Raw genomic sequence first — 21,705 nt, 5'->3', positions numbered from 1 at the left:
CACCATTAACTTGTTAACAATATTAACTATATGTGTTAAACATGTTTGTATTATCTTTAAACACCTTTAACTTGTTAACAATATTAACTATATGTGTTAAACATGCTTGTATTATCTTTAAACACCTTTAACTTATTAACAATATTAACTATATGTGTTAAACATGCTTGTATTATCTTTAAACACCTTTAACTTATTAACAATATTAACTATATGTGTAAAACATGCTTGTATTATCTTTAAACACCTTTAACTTATTAACAATATTAACTATATGTGTTAAACATGCTTGTATTATCTTTAAACACCTTTAACTTATTAACAATATTAACTATATGTGTAAAACATGCTTGTATTATCTTTAAACACCTTTAACTTGTTAACAATATTAACTATATGTGTTAAACATGCTTGTATTATCTTTAAACACCTTTAACTTGTTAACAATATTAACTATATGTGTTAAACATGCTTGTATTATCTTTAAACACCTTTAACTTGTTAACAATATTAACTATATGTGTTAAACATGCTTGTATTATCTTTAAACACATTTAACTTGTTAACAATATTAACTGTGTTAAACATGCTTGTATAATCTTTAAACACCTTTAACTTGTTAACAATATTAACTATATGTGTTAAACATGCTTGTATTATATTTAAACACCTTTAACTTGTTAACAATATTAACTACATGTGTTAAACATGCTTGCATTATCATTAAACACATTTAACTTGTTAACAAAAACATATATTTCATAAATAAGTAAATATAAATTATATATATATGAATGAGGTAGATCCCAACGACTTGATCAATTGAAAAGTAGCTCGCCTGCAGAAAAAGTGTGGGCACCCCTCTCTTAAGGTATTCATGTGTGATTTCCACAAGCGTCTGTACAGACGGAAGGAGAAACACGGGCATGTCTGGATGACTCGCCTCCATCTTTCCAGTGGTTAGCTCCGAGTTACGAAACCGCTTTATTATGTAGCTGGCTGTGGCGCGTTCTTTCTGACGTCACTTCCGGTGTGGGGCGCGGTCTTTCTGCCGTCACTTCCTCTCCGAACTCAGTTTGTAAACGATCAATGAGTCCATACAAAGGTAAGAGCCGGAGATTCAAGAAATACACGGCGCACTTACCCGTGTAAAAAAATTGTCAGAGGAGGGGGATCATAAACGATGGTTTAGTGTGGCTGAAACGGGGCTAAGGCTAAATAAGTATTTGTTTAAGTGGTTATCCGCCTTAGTGTAGACATAGCCTTGGACTGGTCGCCAGTTAATCCCGGGGCACCTATTTCAAATGAAATATTCACACTCACACTTACGGACAATTCGCATTATCCAACAGGTAGTGCAATCTCCACACACAGACGCTCTAATGCAGACCTGTTGTAAACCTCAGATCAGCCATGCTGTCCCAAAGTCCCCAGATTTGAATCTTCTATTATCAAACCTATTCAAGACACGGTCTGGTGTGCCTTACAAATGTGGATCTTTGTAATAACACCAAAGAAATTCAGTCTTTGGCTTTTTTCCATCATAAAGAATACCAAGGGTCATTGAAAATTCTCACTGAACTTTCAGAAATGTGATTTGTTCAAGTACAGCATGTGCATTTAAAGGCCTACTGAAATGAAATGTTTTTAATTAAACGGGGATAGCAGATCTATTCTATGTGTCATACTTTATCATTTCGCGATATTGCCATATTTTTGCTGAAAGGATTTAATATAGAACAACGACGATAAAGATCGCAACTTTTGGTATCTGATAAAAAAAAGGCTTGCCCCTACCGGAAGTAGCGTGACGTAGTCAATTGAACATATACGCAAAGTTCCCTATTGTTTACAATGATGGCCGCATGAAGTGAGAGAGATTCGGACCGAGAAAGCGACAATTTCCCCATTAATTTGAGCGAGGATGAAAGATTTGTGGATGAGTAAAGTGCAAGTGAAGGACTAGTGGGGAGTTGAAGCTATTCAGATAGGGAAGATACTGTGAGAGCCGAGGGTGACCTGATATTCAGCTGGGAATTACTAAAACAGTAAATAAACACAAGACATATATACACTCTATTAGCCACAACACAACCAGGCTTATATTTAATATGCCACAAATTAATCCTGCATGAAAAAACCTACGTGTTTGTTATGCTAGCTCCTAGCTCCTCTGCTAGCTCCTAGCTCCATAGAACACGCCAATACAATTCAAACACCTGATCAACACACACAATCACTCAGCCCAAAAGACCGTTCACCTAACCCAAGGTTCATAAAGCTTATATATTTAAACAAAGTTACGTACGTGACGCGCACATACGGTCAAGCGATCAAATGTTTGGAAGCCAAAGCTGCATACTCACGGTAGCACGTCTGCGTCTTTGTCATCCAAATTAAAGTAATCCTGGTAAGAGTCTGTGTTGTCCCAGTTCTCTACAGGCGTCTGTGTATCGAAGTCAAAAGTCCTCCTGGTTAGAGTCTCTGTTATCCGAGTTCTTCGATCTTGACTGCATCTTTCGGGAATGTAAACAATGAAACACCGGCTGTGTTGTGTTGCTGCCGACTTCCTTCGCAAAATACGTCCGCTTTGCACCGAGAACTTTCTTCTTTGCTTGCTCAGCTTCTTTCTCCATAATGCAATGAACATAATTGCAATAGATTCACCAACACAGATGTCCAGAATACATCCAGAATGAGATGAAAACAGCTATTTCGTATTGGCTTCAATGTGGAAGCCATACCCGCGTTCTACTGGCTACGTCACGCGCATACGTCATCATCAGAGGCGTTTCGAACCGGAAGTTTAGCACTTTATAAGTTAACCCGGCCGTATTGGCATGTGTTGCAATGTTAAGATTTCATCATTGATATATAAACTATCAGACTGCGTGGTCGGTAGTAGTGAGTTTCAGTAGGCCTTTAAAGACCTTGTTTTTTCTGCTCAACAGTCAGGTCTAATTTTTGCTTACTCACTTTTCCATCCCAGCTCTGTTTGAGGTCATACTGGCCGGCAAAGACTGCTTGATGGCCGGAGACTCCTGTTCGAGCGACGACACCTGCAGTCCGCGCCTTCGCACTCTGCGCCAGTGCGTAGCTGGCAATGGCAGTATGAAGCTGGGCCCTGGCGCCAGGAGCCAGTGCGCCAATGCAGTGTCAGCCCTGCTGGCGAGCCCTCTGCATGGCTGCCAGTGCAAAAGGGGCATGAAAAAGGAGAAGAACTGCCTAAGCATCTACTGGAGCCTTCACCAGTCCATCATTCATGGTCAGTGTTTGATGGATAAGGTTACAAGTCCTTCAGCAAAACAGCTTCGAACCACCCGTGTCCCCCTTTCCTGTCTCAGGCCTCAACTTGGTGGAGAGTTATCCCTATGAGACGGTGCAGAGGGATTACGACTACGTCCGCTTGGCCTCCATCACAGCAGGCAAGTCGGTTGACCTTCATTAACTTTCATGTTTTTACTATTGTAGCCTTTGGGGCGCGGTTTGATGTTTCCTGGCAGCTGGCCTGAGGCAAAGACAAGTGCTTTTTGTTCGGAAGGCAGCTACACAAGAGTCGCCATTTATCTGAACAGAATTCCTGAATCCAAAATGATATCTTTGTCAAACAGTTGCTCACAAATGCAGATGGTTTTAAACGCTGAGATTAATGAAAAATTATATTTTTAACTTTGGAATTGTTGAATTATAGCTTGAATGGCTATGGTGCTACAGATAATTGTTTCGAGACAAATCCAAAGTGCACATTTAGTGCCTTCACAGCAAACAAAACTACATATAAAAACTAGAAGAGGCAATTCCTGAAGGAATTGCGTGTGAATGCTCCAATGCTGAAATTGAACTGAAATGCTGACAAAATGTAGTATGAATGGAAGACCAGTTTGAATGTTGGAGTGGTTTGAATGTTGAGGAAATGACGCTGAACTGAAATGCTAATGGAATGTAGGATGAATGTAGAAATGGTTTGAAAGTTGGAATGGTTTGAATGTTGAAGAGTTGAATTTCCAGGAAAACCGGAATTTGGTTCGGAACTTGGGGAAGTGTTAGTTTGAATGTCTAGGATGAGTGGAATGTTTTAATGTTGGAATGGTTTGAATAGGTTGAAAAATGTGGGAATTGTGCAACTTGGAAACATGTCCCATTTATTTTAATGGGAACTTCCTGGAAATTTGGGAATTTTCGGAAAAGTGGGATTTTTTGGAAAATGATTAGGAGCATGGATGTCCTGAATGAGCTGAATTGGTTGGTGTGAGAATTGTTTAAATCGGGCAAGAAATGTTAAAGTAGTAAATGGTATTAGGGACATTTTGGGAAAATGTGGGATTGTTTTTTTGAAATTGGTAAAAAAAAAAAAACGGATGGTCAGATTGAGTTGAAATGGTTGGTGTTGACATCTTTCAAATCGGTCGAGAAATTTTGAAGTAGTAACATGTTGAATTGAGAAATGGTATTACGGAATTCCTGAAAGTTTCGGAAAACCGGGAATTTTTCCAGTTTTTGGTCCTAATTAAGAGGAATGTTTTGGCGGTGAAATGGTTGAAAAATGTGGAAGGAGTTGTCGCCAGAAATAAGGGTGGAAAAAGGGCTTTGGAAAACCAGGATTTTTGGAAAATCCTGGAATTTTTGGAAAATCCTGGAATTTTTGGAAAATCCTGGAATTTTTTTGAACTTGGAAAAATGGTAGTTTGAGTTTCCAGAAAAGTGAAATATGTTGAAGGTGGAATGGTATGATTAGGTTGAAATATGTGCAACGGGTGGAAGTTTGAAAAATGGCCAATTCATTTTGAATGGGAAAAATGTCCCGGAAAACCTGGAATTTTTGGAAAATCCTTGAATTTTTGGAAAATCCTTGATTTTTTGGAAAATCCTTGATTTTTTGGAAAATCCTTGATTTTTTGGAAAATCCTTGATTTTTTTTTTAACTTGGAAAAATGGTAGTTTGAGTTTCCAGAAAAGTGAAATATGTTGAAGGTGGAATGGTATGAATAGGTTGAAATATGTGCAAATGGTGGAAGTTTGAAAAATGGCCAATTCATTTTGAATGGGAAAAATGTCCCGGAAAACCTGGAATTTTTGGAAAATCCTGGAATTTTTGGAAAATCCGTGAATTTTTTTGAAACTTGGAAAAATGGTAGTTTGAGTTTCCATAAAGGTGAAATATGTTGAAGGTGGAATGGTATGAATAGGTTGAAAAATGTGCAAAGGGTGACAGTTTGAATAATGGCCAATTCATTTTGAATGGGAAAAATGTCCCGGAAAACCTGGAATACTGGGAAACCTGGGAATTTTTTGAATTTGTCAAGGAAAAGTCCGTAATTCCCAAACAGGCTGAACAATTTGAAGTTGGAACGGTTTGAATCGGGTGAAACATGTGGAAAGTAGAGCGTGCCAAAATCTGAAGAAGAAGAAGAATAAGTACAAGTCGAATAATAAACAGATGACTTTTGTTGTAGAAAACCATATGTGTGGATGCTTTGGAGCATTCACACAATAATTTCAACATTTCACAACTCTTCAGGAGAGAAAGTATGGAAACATTCTTCACAAATTGTCTTGTTTTTGTCTTTAGACTCAGATGTCGGCATGTCAACGGTGAACCGCTGTCTCGACGCAGCCAAGGCTTGCAACGTGGACGACCTGTGCCAGAAGTTCCGCACAGATTACGTCTCGGCCTGCATCAGACCCACAGCTAAATCCGGTCTGTGCAACCGGGCCAAATGCAACAAGGCCCTGCGCAGGTTCTTTGACCGCGTCCCGGCGGACTACACCCACGAGCTGCTCTTTTGCCCCTGCACGGACACGGCCTGCGCGGAACGACGACGGCAAACCGTCGTGCCCAGCTGCTCATATGAAAGCGCGGAGAAGCCCAGCTGTGTTACGCAGAGGAGGATCTGTGAGGCTGACTATGTGTGCAGGTTAGAAAAAAAAACACATTTTGACACCCCATCCCTCAATTCTTCACTCCGATCTTACCTTCATTTGGATCAGCATTACAGTTTTGGACCATTCTTCTTCGGGTCATACTGAATATTCAAAACAGTTAACAATAGTTAGTTAGGTTAGGTTAGTGGTGCGATCATTCGAGGTATACATTCTACACTAAGCCGGATAAGGTTCCATCCATCTTCTTCCGTTTATCCGAGGTCGGGTCGCGGGCGCAGCAGCCTAAGCAGGGAAGCCCAGACTTCCCTCTCCCCAGCCACTTCGTCCAGCTCTTCCCGGGGGATCCCGAGGCGTTCCCAGGCCAGCCGGGAGACATAGTCTTCCCAACGTGTCCTAGGTCTTCCCCGTGGCCTCCTACCGGTCGGACGTGCCCTAAACACCTCCCTAGGGAGGCGTTCGGGTGGCATCCTGACCAGATGCCCGAACCACCTCATCTGGCACCTCTCGATGTGGAGGAGCAGCGGCTTTACTTTGAGCTTCTCACCCTATCTCTAACGGAGAGACCCGCCACACGGCGGAGGAAACTCATTTCGGCCGCTTGTACCCGTGATCTTGTCCTTTCGGTCATAACCCAAAGCTCATGACCATAGGTGAGGATGGGAACGTAGATCGACCGGTAAATCGAGAGCTTTGCCTTCCGGCTCAGCTCCTTCTTCACCACAACGGATCGATACAGCGTCCGCATTACTGAAGACGCCGCACCGATCCGCCTGGATAAGGTTATCCAGGGTAAATCCCACCTAACCTTATCCGTGTCCACGCACAACAATGCCACCGTTGAAAACATTGCTACACTATATTGCCAAAGAGGAAGGGGCCCGTTCCAAAGTGTTCCCACAAGGTTGGGAGCATGGAATTGTCCGAAATGTTTTAGTATCCTGGAGCATTCAAAGTTCCTTTCACTGGAACTAAGGGACCAGGCCCAACTCCTGAAAACCAAACCCCACACCACAACTCCTCCTCCACCAAATTGCACACTCAGCACAATGTAGTCCGAAATGTAGCGTTCTCCTGGCAACCTCCAAACCCAGACTCGTCCATCAGATTGCCAGATGGAAAAGCGTGACTCATCAGTCCAGAGAAGGCGTCTCCACTGCTCTAGAGTCCAGTGGCGACGTGCTTTACACCACTGCATCCCACGCTTTGCATTGGACTTGGTGATATATGGCTTAAAACCCATTCCATGAAGCTCTCTGCGTACTGTACGTGGGCTAATTGGAAGGTCACATGACGTTTGGAGCTCTGTAGCAACTGACCGTGCAGAAAGTCGGCGACCTCTTTGCACTATGCGCTTCAGCATCCACTGACCCCTCTCTGTCAGTTTACGTGGCCTACCACTTGGTGGCTGAGTTGCTGTTGTTCCCAAACTCTATCATTTTCTTATAATAAAGCCGACAGTTGACTTTGGCATATTTAGGAGCGAGGGAATTTCACGACTGGATTTGTTGCACAGGTGGCATCCTATGACAGTTCCACGCTGGAAATCACTGAGAGCGGCCCATTCTTTCACAAATGTTTGTAGAAACAGTCTCCATGCCTAAGTGCTGGATTTTATACACCTGTGGCCGGGCCAAGTGATTAGGACACCTGATTCTGATCATTTGGATGGGTGGCCAAATACTTTTGGCAATATAGTGTCTGTTGCCGTCTGATATGCGTTGTATCTGAAATAGCTGCAATCGCTCGTTTCCTTCTCTTAAGGTATTGATGTGTGATTTCCAAAAGCGCCTGTACATGTAGAAGAAGGAGAAACACGGGCATGTCTGGATGACTCGCCTCCATCTTTCTAGTGGTCGCCGCCGAGTTACCGAACGGGTTGTCATGAAGCTGGCTGTGGCGCGTTCTTTCTGATGTCACTTCCTCTCCGAACTCAGTTTGTAAACGATCAATGAGTCCATACAAAGCTAAGAGCCGGAGATTCAAGAAATAGACTTACCTGTGTGAAAAATTATCAGAGGAGGGTAACCTTAAACGGTGCTTTAGTGTGGCTGAAACGGGCTTAGGCTAAATAATTATTCGTTTAAGGGGTTATCCGGCTTAGTGTAGACCAGGGGTCACCAACCTTTTTGAAACCAAGAGCTACTTCTTGGGTACTGATTAATGCGAAGGGCTACCAGTTTGATACACACTTAAATAAATTGCCAAAAATAGCCAATTTGCTCAATTTACCTTTAACTCTATGTTATTATTAATAATTAATGATATTTACACTTAATTGAACGGTTTAAAAGAGGAGAAAACACGAAAAAAATGACAATTACATTTTGAAACATAGTTTATCTTCAATTTCGACTCTTTAAAATTCTAAATTAAACCGAAAAAAAGAAGAAAAAAACTAGCTAATTCTAATCTTTTTGAAAAAATTTAAAAAATAATTTATGGAACATCATTAGTAATTTTTCCTGATTAAGATTAATTTTAGAATTTTGATGACATGTTTTAAATTGGTTAAAATCCAATCTACACTTTGTTAGAATATTTAACAAATTGGACCAAGCTATATTTCTAACAAAGACAAATCATTATTTCTTCTAGATTTTCCAGAACAACAATTTTAAAAGAAATTCAAAAGACTTTGAAATAAGATTTAAATTTGATTCTACAGATTTTCTAGATTTGCCAGAATATATTTTTTTTAAATTTAACATAAGTTTGAAGAAATATTTCACAAATATTCTTCGACGAAAAAACAGAAGCTAAAATGAAGAATTAAATTAAAATGTATTTATTATTCTTTACAATAAAAAAAAAATTAGCTTGAACATTGATTTAAATTGTCAGGAAAGAAGAGGAAGGAATTTAAAAGGTAAAAAGGTATATGTCATTGAAAATCCTAAAATCATTTTTAAGGTTGTATTTTTTCTCTAAAATTGTCTTTCTGAGAGTTATAAGAAGCAAAGTAAAAAAAAATTAATGAATTTATCTAAACAAGTGAAGACCAAGTCTTTAAAATATGTTCTTGGATTTTCAAATTCTATTTGAGTTTTGTCTCTCTTAGAATTAAAAATGTCTGGCAAAGCGAGAACAGCTTACTAGTAAATAAATAAAATTTAAAAAATAGAGGCAGCTCACTGGTAAGTGCTGCTATTTGAGCTATTTTTAGAACAGGCCAGCGGGCTACTCATCTGGTCCTTACGGGCTACCTGGTGCCCGCGGGCACCGCGTTGGTGACCCCTGATTTAAATTGTCAGGAAGGAAGAGGAAAAAATTAAAAAGGTAAATGTCATTAAAAATCCTAAAATCATTTTTAAGGTTGTATTTTTTCTCTAAAATTGTCTTTCTGAAAGTTATAAGAAGCAAAGTAAAAAAATTAATGAATTTATCTAAACAAGTGAAGACCCAGTCTTTAAAATATTTTCTTGGATTTTCAAATTCTATTTGAGTTTTGTCTCTCTTAGAATTAAAAATGTCGGGCAAAGCGAGACCAGCTTGCTAGTAAATAAATAAAATTAAAAAAATAGAGGCAGCTCACTGGTAAGTGCTGCTATTTGAGCTATTTTTAGAACAGGCCAGCGGGCTACTCATCTGGTCCTTACGGGCTACCTGGTGCCCGCGGGCACCGCGTTGGTGACCCCTGGTGTAGACATAGCCTGACTCTGGAGATAGCTGAGGAACATGGTAGACCACAACTCTTCAGAGTGTTGTTAAAATTGGTGTCAGAAATGGTATATACCCAGCGAACGACCCAGTGACTGACTCTGGAGATGGGAGAGGCACAAGGAGGATAGGAATGGGCCACCTGTGATGAAATATGCCACCACTTCCGTCTTGTGCGCAACCCAAGCTACTCTTCGGTGTCAGAAGGGGAGTGGTAAGAAGGGGCGATACTGCAGCCTCTTGCGATTACGATAAATATCACAATATATTTGGTATGTGCCGTAATATTGGATCAAGGGTCTAAGGCATACCTATTCAACTTGTGGCCCGCAGGCCACATCCGCCGAACATCAACCAAATAGGCTTGATGAAACCATTCAAACCTGGGTTGCTCATGTACGCAGTACTCCCGCCACCCCACAGGGGGCAACAGTGAAGCAAATGTGTCACAGTGTTAGCAGTGGGGTGAGTAGAAGACTCCTCCTCATTCAACCCTTGAAAAAAATCTAAATAAATGGCAACAATCGGATTATTAACAACGACCTGACAACAAAGTAAGAATGTTCTGTCCCAAGCAAGAGCTCTAGTTATTGTTTCCTGTCGGACTTTTTAAGCGACGGACACGGTTCTAAACAAGAAGCAACAATGATATAAATCCACGCATGTGAGCTTCATCACCAAACATGGTCAAACATTTGTGAGTAGATATTGTGCATAAATATATTTAGTTTTATATTGAAATTGCTGACGTTGCGATGTCTTTTGTGTTTGTGGCCGTGTTGGGTTTTGTCTAAGAGTAACTCTGGGCGATCAGAGCTTGTTTAATATCTGTAGCGCTAAATTTGACCCGTAGACGTATGTAGTTGTGTGAATGTATAAACACTAAACCTTCTATTTTTATTTACGTAAAATATACAATGGATGCTATTATTTCGTAATGTTTATGTTATGATTATGTTTTCAGTCTTACAATCCTAAATGAAAAAGACAAACGACTAAAACTGAGGAAGGACAGTAATTCAAAATACGGAACATCAATCCCTGACAAAACTTCTGAAGGTTCTGTTTCTTCATGTTGTTAACTAGCTGCACACGCTGGATTTGAATAGCGAGGGCAGAATAATGAACTTAGTGGAAGTGTAGTGTGGAAGCCCATGTGTTTACTTTGTAATTAAGTAAACGCAGTCTCAAAGGAATCTAACCTGCGGAGGCACTTTCTGACAAAACATCCACATTTAAATAAATGGAGTAAATGGAGTATTTTTGGCGCTTCTTGAATGGTTATTTATAGGATTGTATGGGCAAAATATTGGAGCTCCCATTGGCTCCGCTGTAAGCAGACTTTACAGATTTAGGTTTATGTCATATTTAGAATCATTTAAAAAAAATCCATCCGTCGTCATGTCTTTCATATTCCCATAAAAGTGCAGTTCCCTTAAGGTTTCATATACACACTATAAGTATATATGTAATTCAGTCACAGGCATATTTATAATTAGATGTAATATTTACATATTTTGATCATTTTTTTCCAATTCAAAAACGCATTTTCCCCCAACTACAACACCGCAGACTTCAAGAGAGCCAACAAACATAATAAAACATCACTTACTGTACAATGTCTGCTGTCATTAGGATGCCGACAGCTAGGATGTTCATATATTCCCATTTCGATGAAAAATGACTCATTATCCTAACTAAGAAAAAGTGGGTGGAACCAAGCGTCTTTTCGTGTCTCACTCGCCACTTCCGGGTCTAAATTGGCTGTCAAAGTGTACCAACTTGTCGGAATACGTCCTCATCCTTCTACCATCCAGGTGAGAGGCATGATTTATGATCTAGAATAAACTTCAACGAGCTCCGAGGCAAGAAAGCAGCTCATCTGTCGACGATGTCAACATAGGCACACAGGAAGTGATCACGGCGTTAGTTTGTCTGCGTTAAAGCTTATAATAACAATATCACTAATACTTGCGTAATATGCAAGTCACCAAATGTAAATGGAGTATTGTTGGTGCTTCTTGGATGGTTATTTATTGGGTTTTATAGGCGGAATAGAGGACCTCCCATTGGCTCCACTGTAAGTGGACTTTTATTCGTTGTCATGCCTTTCATAAAGATGGTTAAATGCTAAATCCAAAAAAAGTGCAGCTCTGTTTTAAAGCCCTCTTGTGTCCAAGGACTTATTTCCAGAGTTTGTAAACAATGCCAAATAAGACAAAATATGTTTTTGGATAGTGAAAAATATCAAGCTAACAAATGTAGTATCAAACATATACTAAATATACTACACTTAGTATTATTACTTAGTATTGTTACTGTTGATATTTGTATCTATCAGTCGACCTTTGAATCTATAAAAATGTCCCACTGATAGCACATTTTACAAGACCACATTGAACGCATCATGATACCGTAACTGACTTTTGACAGATGCCCATAATTAGCAATTATGAGCATCTGACGACAGGAATTATTCAGTAAGTAATCATTCCTGAGTAGAAGGGCCCCTGCTCTGCTGCTCCTACTTCTGATCTCACTATTTGCCGGGCATCCGAGTCTGCTGGAGTTCGCTCGCACTCACTTAATGCCGAGGAGAAAGAAACATGGGTGGAACAAACTGCGTTGTGGACCAAACCATTTTTCAAGAAGGGGCCAAGATGGTTATTGAAATGATTAAAATGAGAATATTTGTATGACCTGTGGCTTTGTTTAAATTAGATTCATTCGTATGAATATACATTAGTTCAGTGTCTGCGTAATCATTTTGTCATAGAGCATAGTGGGGGCTGTGTGTGGGCCCTCGAGCTGTGGGCCCTTAAAATTGTCATTATCTTTCCCCGCTATACGCCGCTATACGCTGCCTTTGTGTCACCATTGTTGGGTACATGCTGTTGTTTGCAGGCCTTAAACACAATTGTATTCGATTCAATTGATTTTACAAGTTGATGATCTCCTATTGTTCACAATCATTATGGAAGGCCAAAACACACATCTTTTTTTTTTTTTTCAGGATTTTAAAGATGATAAAAAACGCTTGGAAAAAGCGGCTAATGTGAGTCACCGTTGTAGCCTTCAAAATCTCTAAAACAACTTCAAAACCCTCCATCAACGTTTTATATACACACTGCAAGTATATACATAATGTAGTAACAGCCACCTTCATAACAATATGTGTTTTATATACACACTGCAAGTATATATATATATAATGTAGTAACAGACACCTTCATAACAATATGTAAAATATACACACTGCAAGTATATATATAATGTAGTAACAGACACCTTCATAACAATATGTAATATGTTTTATATACACACTGCAAGTATATATATAATGTAGTAACAAACACCTTCATAACAATATGTAATATGTACAATATACACACTGCAAGTATATATATAATGTAGTAACAGACATCTTCATAACAATATGTAATATGTACAATATACACACTGCAATTATATATATAATGTTACTGTAGTAACAGACACCTTCATAACAATATGTAATATGTTTTATATACACACTGCAAGTATATATATAATGTAGTAACAAACACCTTCATAACAATATGTAATATGTACAATATACACACTGCAAGTATATATATAATGTAGTAACAGACATCTTCATAACAATATGTAATATGTACAATATACACACTGCAAGTGTATATGTATAATGTAGTAACAAGACACCTTCATAACAATATGTAATATATTTTATACACACTGCAAGTATACCGTATATATAATGTAGCAACAGACACCTTCAATATGTAATATGTTTTATATACACACTGCAAGTATATATATAATGTAGTAACAGACACCTTCATAACAATATGTAATATGTTTTATATACACACTGCAAGTATATATATAATGTAGTAACAGACACCTTCATAACAATATGTAATATGTATAATATACACACTGCAAGTATCTATATAATGTAGTAACAGACACCTTCATAACAATATGTAATATGTACAATATACACACTACAAGTATATATATAATGTAGTAACAGACACCTTCATAACAATATGTAATGTGTACAATATACACACTACAAGTATATATATAATGTAGTAACAGACACCTTCATAACAATATGTAATGTGTACAATATACACACTACAAGTATATATATAATGTAGTAACAGACACCTTCATAACAATATGTAATATGTTTTATATACACACTGCAAGTATATATATAATGTAGTAACAGACACCTTCATAACAATATGTAATATGTTTTATATACACACTGCAAGTATATATATAATGTAGTAACAGACACCTTCATAACAATATGTAATATGTACAATATACACACTACAAGTATATATATAATGTAGTAACAGACACCTTCATAACAATATGTAATGTGTACAATATACACACTACAAGTATATATATAATGTAGTAACAGACACCTTCATAACAATATGTAATATGTTTTATATACACACTGCAAGTATATATATAATGTAGTAACAGACACCTTCATAACAATATGTAATATGTACAATATACACACTACAAGTATATATATAATGTAGTAACAGACACCTTAATAACAATATGTAATGTGTACAATATACACACTGCAAGTATATATATAATGTAGTAACAGACACCTTCATAACAATATGTAATATGTACAATATACACACTACAAGTATATATATATAATGTAGTAACAGACACCTTCATAACAATATGTAATATGTACAATATACACACTACAAGTATATATATAATGTAGTAACAGACACCTTCATAACAATATGTAATGTGTACAAGATTTACCCTGTTTTGATCATTTTAATCACTGTATGCAATCACTGAATTTTTTCCGCGGATTGATTTCCGTTTCCATAGCGACGCACTTCCAACTTCCGGCAACAAATGTGTTCCTACTTCCGGAATCAGACACACACGTGTGTTCTAATCATGGCAGACTCGGTAACAGACAACAAAGACGACTATTTTTGGACAAATGAGGATTCACAGCCTTATATTTTTGAAGCTGAATATACTGAGGATGAACTACTGCTTCTAGAAGCAAGCACGAAGGAAGAGTGAGACGTTGGCGCAGACGGAAGCCGAGAGAGGGGGATCAAAGCGAATTTGAGGCTATAAATATGAACGTTGGAGACAAGCTATTTCGACATAAAGAGAGTGCTTACCCAAAATCAACAGGAAACGTCCATGGCCAGCTGGACCAGACGAACAACTGTCAAATGAGTCACCATAATATTGATCATGATACATGCAGCACGCTATGCGTGTCATTACAACTACAGTGCACATGCTGTCTGGCTAGTTGTGTACAAAGAAAACATAAAAAAATAATTTACAGATACTGTAATATGATTATTCATGTTTTTCAGTCAGTATAAATTGGTGTTGTATCGCAGCGTTGTGCATTACAAACTCAAGCGTGTTTTGGGTATTAATGGGAGCAATCCATTCTACCTCTAAATCACTTTAAAAATGCATTTAAAAACCCTCAACAATACTTCATTTACTTTCCGTAACCTGTATAATAACCAAACTGTAGTGACATTGTTATTGTAAGAGCGAACACTGAGGAACTATTTTTCTAGCGTAGTAACAAATCGGCATGCATCGGCATTAGCCGTATAAGCTAGCTAAGGCCCACGGTGGCAGAGGGGTTAGTGCGTCTGCCTCACAATACGAAGGTCCTGAGTAGTCGTGAGTTCAATCCCGGCCTCGGGATCTTTCTGTGTGGAGTTTGCATGTTCTCCCCGTGACTGCGTGGGTTCCCTCCGGGTACTCCGGCTTCCTCCCACCTCCAAAGACATGCACCTGGGGATAGGTTGATTGGCAACACTAAATTGGCCCTAGTGTGTGAATGTTGTCTGTCTATCTGTGTTGGCCCTGCGATGAGGTGGCGACTTGTCCAGGGTGTACCCCGCTTTCCGCCCGATTGTAGCTGAGATAGGCTCCAGCGCCCCCCGCGACCCCAAAAGGGACAAGCGGTAGAAAATGGATGGATGGAAGGGCTAGCTAAGGCAAGAAATAAGCTAGCTTCTACAACACGAAATGCGTTTGAGTTTGTAATGCACAACACAATGCGAAAGAACACCAATCTGTACTGACTGAAAAACATGATCATATTACAGTATCTGTAAAGTATTATTTCATGTTTTGTTTGTAAATAGCTAGCCAGACATACTGTAGTTGTAATAACACACATGATGTGCTGCATTTATCATGATCGATATAAAGTGTGACTCACTGGATGGACAGTTGTTTGTCTGGTCCAGCTGGCTGTGGATGTTTCCTGTTGATTTTGGTTAAGCACTCCATTTACGTCAAAATAGCTTGTCTCCAAAATCCACATTTGCAGTTTCGAGTCACTTTCACCTCACTCTCTCAGCTTCCGTCTGCTCCAACGTCGCACCCTTCATTCGTGCTCGCTTCTAGAAGCAGTATTTTTTCCTCCGTATATTCAGCTTCACAAAGGTAAGGTTGTGAATCCTCATTTGTCCAAAAATAGTCGTCTTTGTTGTCTGGTACCAAGTTTGCCATGATTAGAAGACAGATGCGTGTTTGTTTCCGGAAGTAGGAACACTAATATGTTTTATATAAACACTGCAAGTATATACAGTATAGGACATCTCTGCGCTGCTGACCCGTCTCCGCTCGGGATGGTTTCCTGTTGGCCCCGCTGTGGACTGGACTCCCGCTGATGTGTTGGATCCACTGTGGACTGGACTTTCACAATGTTATGTCAGACCCACTCGACATCCGTTGCTTTCGGTCTCCCCTAGAGGGGGGGGGTTACCCACATATGCGGTCCTCTCCAAGGTTTCTCATAGTCATTCACCGACGTCCCACTGGGGTGAGTTTTTCCTTGCCCGTATGTGGGCTCTGTACCGAGGATGTCGTTGTGGCTTGTACAGCCCTTTGAGACACTTGTGATTTAGGGCTATATAAATAAACATTGATTGATTGATATATAATGTAGTAACAGACATCTTCGTAACAATAATATATGTATAATGTAGTAACAGACACCTTCATAACAATATGTAATGTTTTATATACACACTGCAAGTATATATATATATATATATATATATGTATGTGTGGGAAAAAATCACAAGACTATTTCGTCTCTACAGGCCTGTTTCATGAGGGGTTTCCTCAATCCTGAGGATTGAGGAAACCCCTCATGAAACAGGCCTGTAGAGATGAAATAGTCTTGTGATTTTTTCCCACACATACATATTACGCTCTACCACGGTGTTGAGCACTATTTTTTGGACAATCTAATTAAGACATATATATATATATATATATATATATATATATATATATATATATATATATATATATATATATATATATATATATATATATATATATATAATGTAGTAACAGACACCTTCAATATGTATTACGTTTTATATAAACACTGCAAGTATATATATAATGTAGTAACAGACACCTTCATAACAATATGTAGTATGTACAATATACACACTGCAAGTATATATATAATGTAGTAACAGACACCTTCATAACAATATGTAGTATGTACAATATACACACTGCAAGTATATATATAATGTAGTAACAGACACCTTCATAACAATATGTAATATGTACATATACACACTGCAAGTATATATATATATATATATATATATATATATATATATATATATATATATATATATATATATATATATATATATATATATATATATAATGTAGTAACAGACACCTTCATAACAATATGTAATATGTACAATATACACACTGCAAGTATATATATATAATGTAGTAACAAACACCTTCATAACAATATGTAATGTGTACAAGATTTATTTGTAGAAGCTAGTTTATCTCTTGCCGTAGCTAGCTTTTACAGCTAATACCGTAGCACGCCAATTTGTTACTAAGCTAGAAAAAGAGTTCCTCAGTGTTTGCTCTTACAATAACAATGTTGCTACGGCGTGGTTATTATACAGGTTACAGAACAGAAATGCAATATTTTTGGTGGTTTTTTAATGCATTTTTAAAGGATTGCTGCATTGCTAGCTACCAAGAACGAGCTGATTTTCAGAATGCAAAAAAAAACCAACTAAACCTTTTGTCTTCTTGTCTCTCATAATGATTGTGAACGATAGGGAAAATCCCCCCCCCCAGAAAGTGCAGTTTCCCTTTAAACATGGCCAGTGCCTTACTGACCATGTGGCCCCCATGTGGTTGTGGCCCTGAACAACAGCATAGAGTGTTTATAGAAGTGAGACGGTTAACGATTAATCCATCAGTGGCACAGTCAGTGGGGAGGACCATGGCGGTGGCCAGAGATAACATGCCAGCGTGCCTTTTCAAATGTGATCCAGAAGTCCAGTATTTATACTCAACACACTAATTGTCGAGGCTTAAGACTGTCTGAAAGAAAAATAAACAGCCATTCAGTCAACAAAATGACCCATTGTTTTTACCCTCCTCATCATTTGGCAAGAACACCCCTGAGAGCCTCTTGGAATAGCACATGAAATATTTACCACGGAGAAAGCGCCAGCTGGATCAGAGTTATCGCTCATTGCAATCTCTGGTGATGGTCATTATTTTTCCACGGCTCCATTACACTCAGAAGGTTTTACTAATCATTCCAGGTCCGGGATTTAGGGTGAAATAATGTATATTAGTCTTTCTATCACATTTTAGTCCAGCGCGCTCTTTGTCTTGAACACACAGTTGTGCTCAAAAGTTGACATACACTTGTAAAGAACATAATGTCATGGCTGTCTTGACTTTCCAATCATTTCTACAACTCTTATTTTTTTGTGATAGAGTGATTGGAGCATGAATTTATTATTGAATTTATTATGGGTCTACTGAACATAGTATACATAGTATACACACAGCAATGTTAATATTTGCTTACATGTCCCTTGGCAAGTTTCACTGCAATAAGGCGCTTTTGGTAGCCATCCACAAGCTTCTGCTTGAATTTTTGACCACTCCTCTTGACAAAATTGGTGCAGTTCAGCTAAATGTGTTGGTTTTCTGACATGGACTTGTTTCTTCAGCATTGTCCACACGTTTAAGTCAGGACTTTTGTAAGGCCATTCTAAAACCTTAATTCTAGCCTGATTTAGCCATTCCTTTACCACTTTTGACATGTGTTTGGGGTCATTGTCCTGTTGGAACACCCAACTGCACCCAAGACCCAAGAAGATGATTTTAGGTCAGGGGTCACCAACCTTTTTGAAACCAAGAGCTACTTCTTGAGTACTGATTAATGCGAAAGGCTACCAGTTTGATACACACTTAAATAAATTGCCAGAAATAGCCAATTTGCTCAATTTACCTTTAACCAGTGTTGGGTTAGTCACTGAAAACCAGTAACAATTACTAGTTACTTTATTTAAAAAGTAACTCAGTTACTAACTCAGTTACTTACACCAAAAAGTAATGCGTTACTGTGAAAAGTAACTATTTAGTTACTTATTTTTTCCCCCCTTTTTTTAAGGCTCCCATTAATGCCCTTTCAGCCTTCATTTCAGTACTGTTATTGCACTGGAGAATAATACCATCTGTTGATCAACTTGACATGCATTTGCATCACTGAACTCAGAAAGCAATGTGGTCTACATACAACACACAAACAATGTGGTCTGCATACAACACACAAACAATGTGGTCTACAGACAACACACAAAGACAAAGATATGTTTCAAAGGGCCAATTTATTTCAGGCCAGAAAAAATTGACAAAACTATTTTAAATAGCTGCAACATAATGGCACTTTAACTTCAACTCTAAGTAGATAGGATCTTTGATCCAAGACACAACTTACATTTAACTAAAATGTTATTTTCTTTGTGCTTGACAAAAGAAAAGTATTGAGAATGTCTCCATGTTAAAAAACTCGACTTCTGGCTTCGCCATGATGTCTTGTTAGTTGTTATGAGAGTAGCGTATGTGTGTGTGTGTGTGTGGCCCTTTAAGATATGACAGCATGAGAGGTGAGTGACGTCAGTGAGTGAGTGGGCGAGAGAGGTGAGGGAGCGGCGACAGTGAGTGCGTGTAGGTGCTCTAGCTTGGTGGATGGCTGCGTCCAATAAAGTCACAAAGTTGCAACAAACCGCCGGGCTCGTCATTCACCCTCAGCTGTAAAGACCCTCTTCCGGGTAAAGTGAAGGTTGTTAGACCCGAAGTACGGCTCTGGAGGAACGTCTCCCCTGTGGGGAGGCGTGCTTTCTGTGGGTGGGGGAAAGCACGCCTCTTCTTTTCCACCGGAGCGCTCCAATAAAACACACTCAGATCTTCAGTTTCTAGCCGATACTACATACAAATAACGTAAAATAACGCAGTAACGCATCATGCAGTAACGGTAACTGAGTTACTGTATATAAAAAAATAACGCGTTAGATTACTAGTTACCGCCGAAACTAACGGCGTTACAGTAACGCGCTACTTAGTAACGCGTTAGTCCCAACACTGCCTTTAACTCTATGTTATTATTAATAATTAATGATATTTACACTTAATTGAACGGTTTAAAAGAGGAGAAAACACGAAACAAATGACAATTACATTTTGAAACATAGTTTATCTTCAATTTCGACTCTTTAAAATTCAAAATTCTACCGAAAAAAAGAAAAGAAAAACTAGCTAATTCGAATCTTTTTAAAAAAATTTAAAAAAGAATTTATGGAACATCATTAGTAATTTTTCCTGATTTATTTATTTTAGAATTTTGATGACATGTTTTAAATAGGTTAAAATCCAATCTACACTTTGTTCGAATATAAAACAAATTGGACCAAGCTATATTTCTAACAAAGACAAATCACTATTTCTTCTAGATTTTCCAGAACAAAAATTTTAAAAGAAATTCAGAAGACTTTGAAATAAGATTTAAATTTGATTCTACAGATTTTCTAGATTTGCCAGAATAATTTTTTTGAATTTTAATCATAATAAGTTTGAAGAAATATTTCACAAATATTCTTTGTCGAAAAAACAGAAGCTAAAATGAAGAATGAAATTAAAATGTATTTATTATTCTTTACAATAAAAAAAAAAAAAAAATACTTGAACATCGATTTAAATTGTCAGGAAAGAAGAGGAAGGAATTTAAAAGGTAAAAAGGTATGTGTGTTTAAAAATCCTAAAATCATTTTTAAGGTTGTATTTTTTCTCTAAAATTGTCTTTCTGAAAGTTATAAGAAGCAAAGTAAAACAATTAATGAATTTATTTAAACAAGTGAAGACCAAGTCTTTAAAATATTTTCTTGGATTTTCAAATTGTATTTGAGTTTTGTCTCTCTTAGAATTAAAAATGTCGGCCAAAGCGAGACCAGCTTGCTAGTAAATAAATACAATTTAAAAAATAGAGGCAGCTCACTGGTAAGTGCTGCTATTTGAGCTATTTTTAGAACAGGGCAGCGGGGTACTCATCTGCTCCTTACGGGCTACCTGGTGCCCGCGGGCACCGCGTTGGTGACCCCTGTTTTAGGTTGTCCTGAAGAATTTGGAGGTAATCCTCCTTTTTCATTGTCCCATTTACTCTCTGTAAAGCACCAGTTCCATGGCAGCAAAACAGGCCCAGAGCATAATACTACCACCGCCATGCTTGACGGTAGGAATGGTGTTCCTTGGATTAAATCCCTTACCTGTGACGACTGGGTCGCATCGTGGTGCGAGGTTGTTCTCCCAGGAATGCAGACGGCTTCAGACACAGCGTGCAGGTAGGAACATGATTTATTAAGAATTAAATCATAAGGGAACAAAGAAAAAGGTGCTCATGGCACTAAGACAAAAACAAAGGGGCCAGCGTGGGAGCTAGCCAGAAAAATAGCCTAGCGTGTAAACTAGCAGGAATATAAATAGTCGTCAACTGTTGCATCAAGCAAATTAGGAAGCCAGACCGAGTGAGGCCAGGGCAAAGACTAAATAGCCCTCTCAGTAGCGCCCGGGCAACAGGTGCGCGTCCCGGACACTAACCAGAGGCAGGTGAGCGCAATCTGCAGTCATGGCAACAGAAACAAACAAAATCAAGGTGCTGAAAACACACGTGACTGAAAACCCGGGCAGCGGATCATAACATTACCTTTTCTCCTCCAAACATATTGCTGGGTATTGTGGCCAAAC

General features: G+C 38.3%; 1 protein-coding gene across 1 annotated transcript in view; it reads left to right on the top strand.

The window, feature by feature from the left end:
* The window catches only part of gfra4b (GDNF family receptor alpha 4b), a 142,392-nt gene that overhangs the window by 83,959 nt on the left and 36,728 nt on the right, over window positions 1-21,705 (top strand). The window contains exons 2-4 of the mRNA XM_062040024.1: window positions 2,990-3,265; window positions 3,345-3,425; window positions 5,570-5,915. Of these exons, the coding sequence (XP_061896008.1) occupies window positions 2,990-3,265; window positions 3,345-3,425; window positions 5,570-5,915 (703 nt within the window). The remainder of the gene's footprint in view (window positions 1-2,989; window positions 3,266-3,344; window positions 3,426-5,569; window positions 5,916-21,705) is intronic.

Source organism: Entelurus aequoreus, linkage group LG28, assembly GCF_033978785.1.
Source record: "Entelurus aequoreus isolate RoL-2023_Sb linkage group LG28, RoL_Eaeq_v1.1, whole genome shotgun sequence".
Lineage (NCBI taxonomy): Eukaryota > Metazoa > Chordata > Actinopteri > Syngnathiformes > Syngnathidae > Entelurus > Entelurus aequoreus.
The sequence above is the reverse complement of the archived record's forward strand: the minus strand, read 5'-3'. Positions and strand labels throughout refer to the sequence as shown.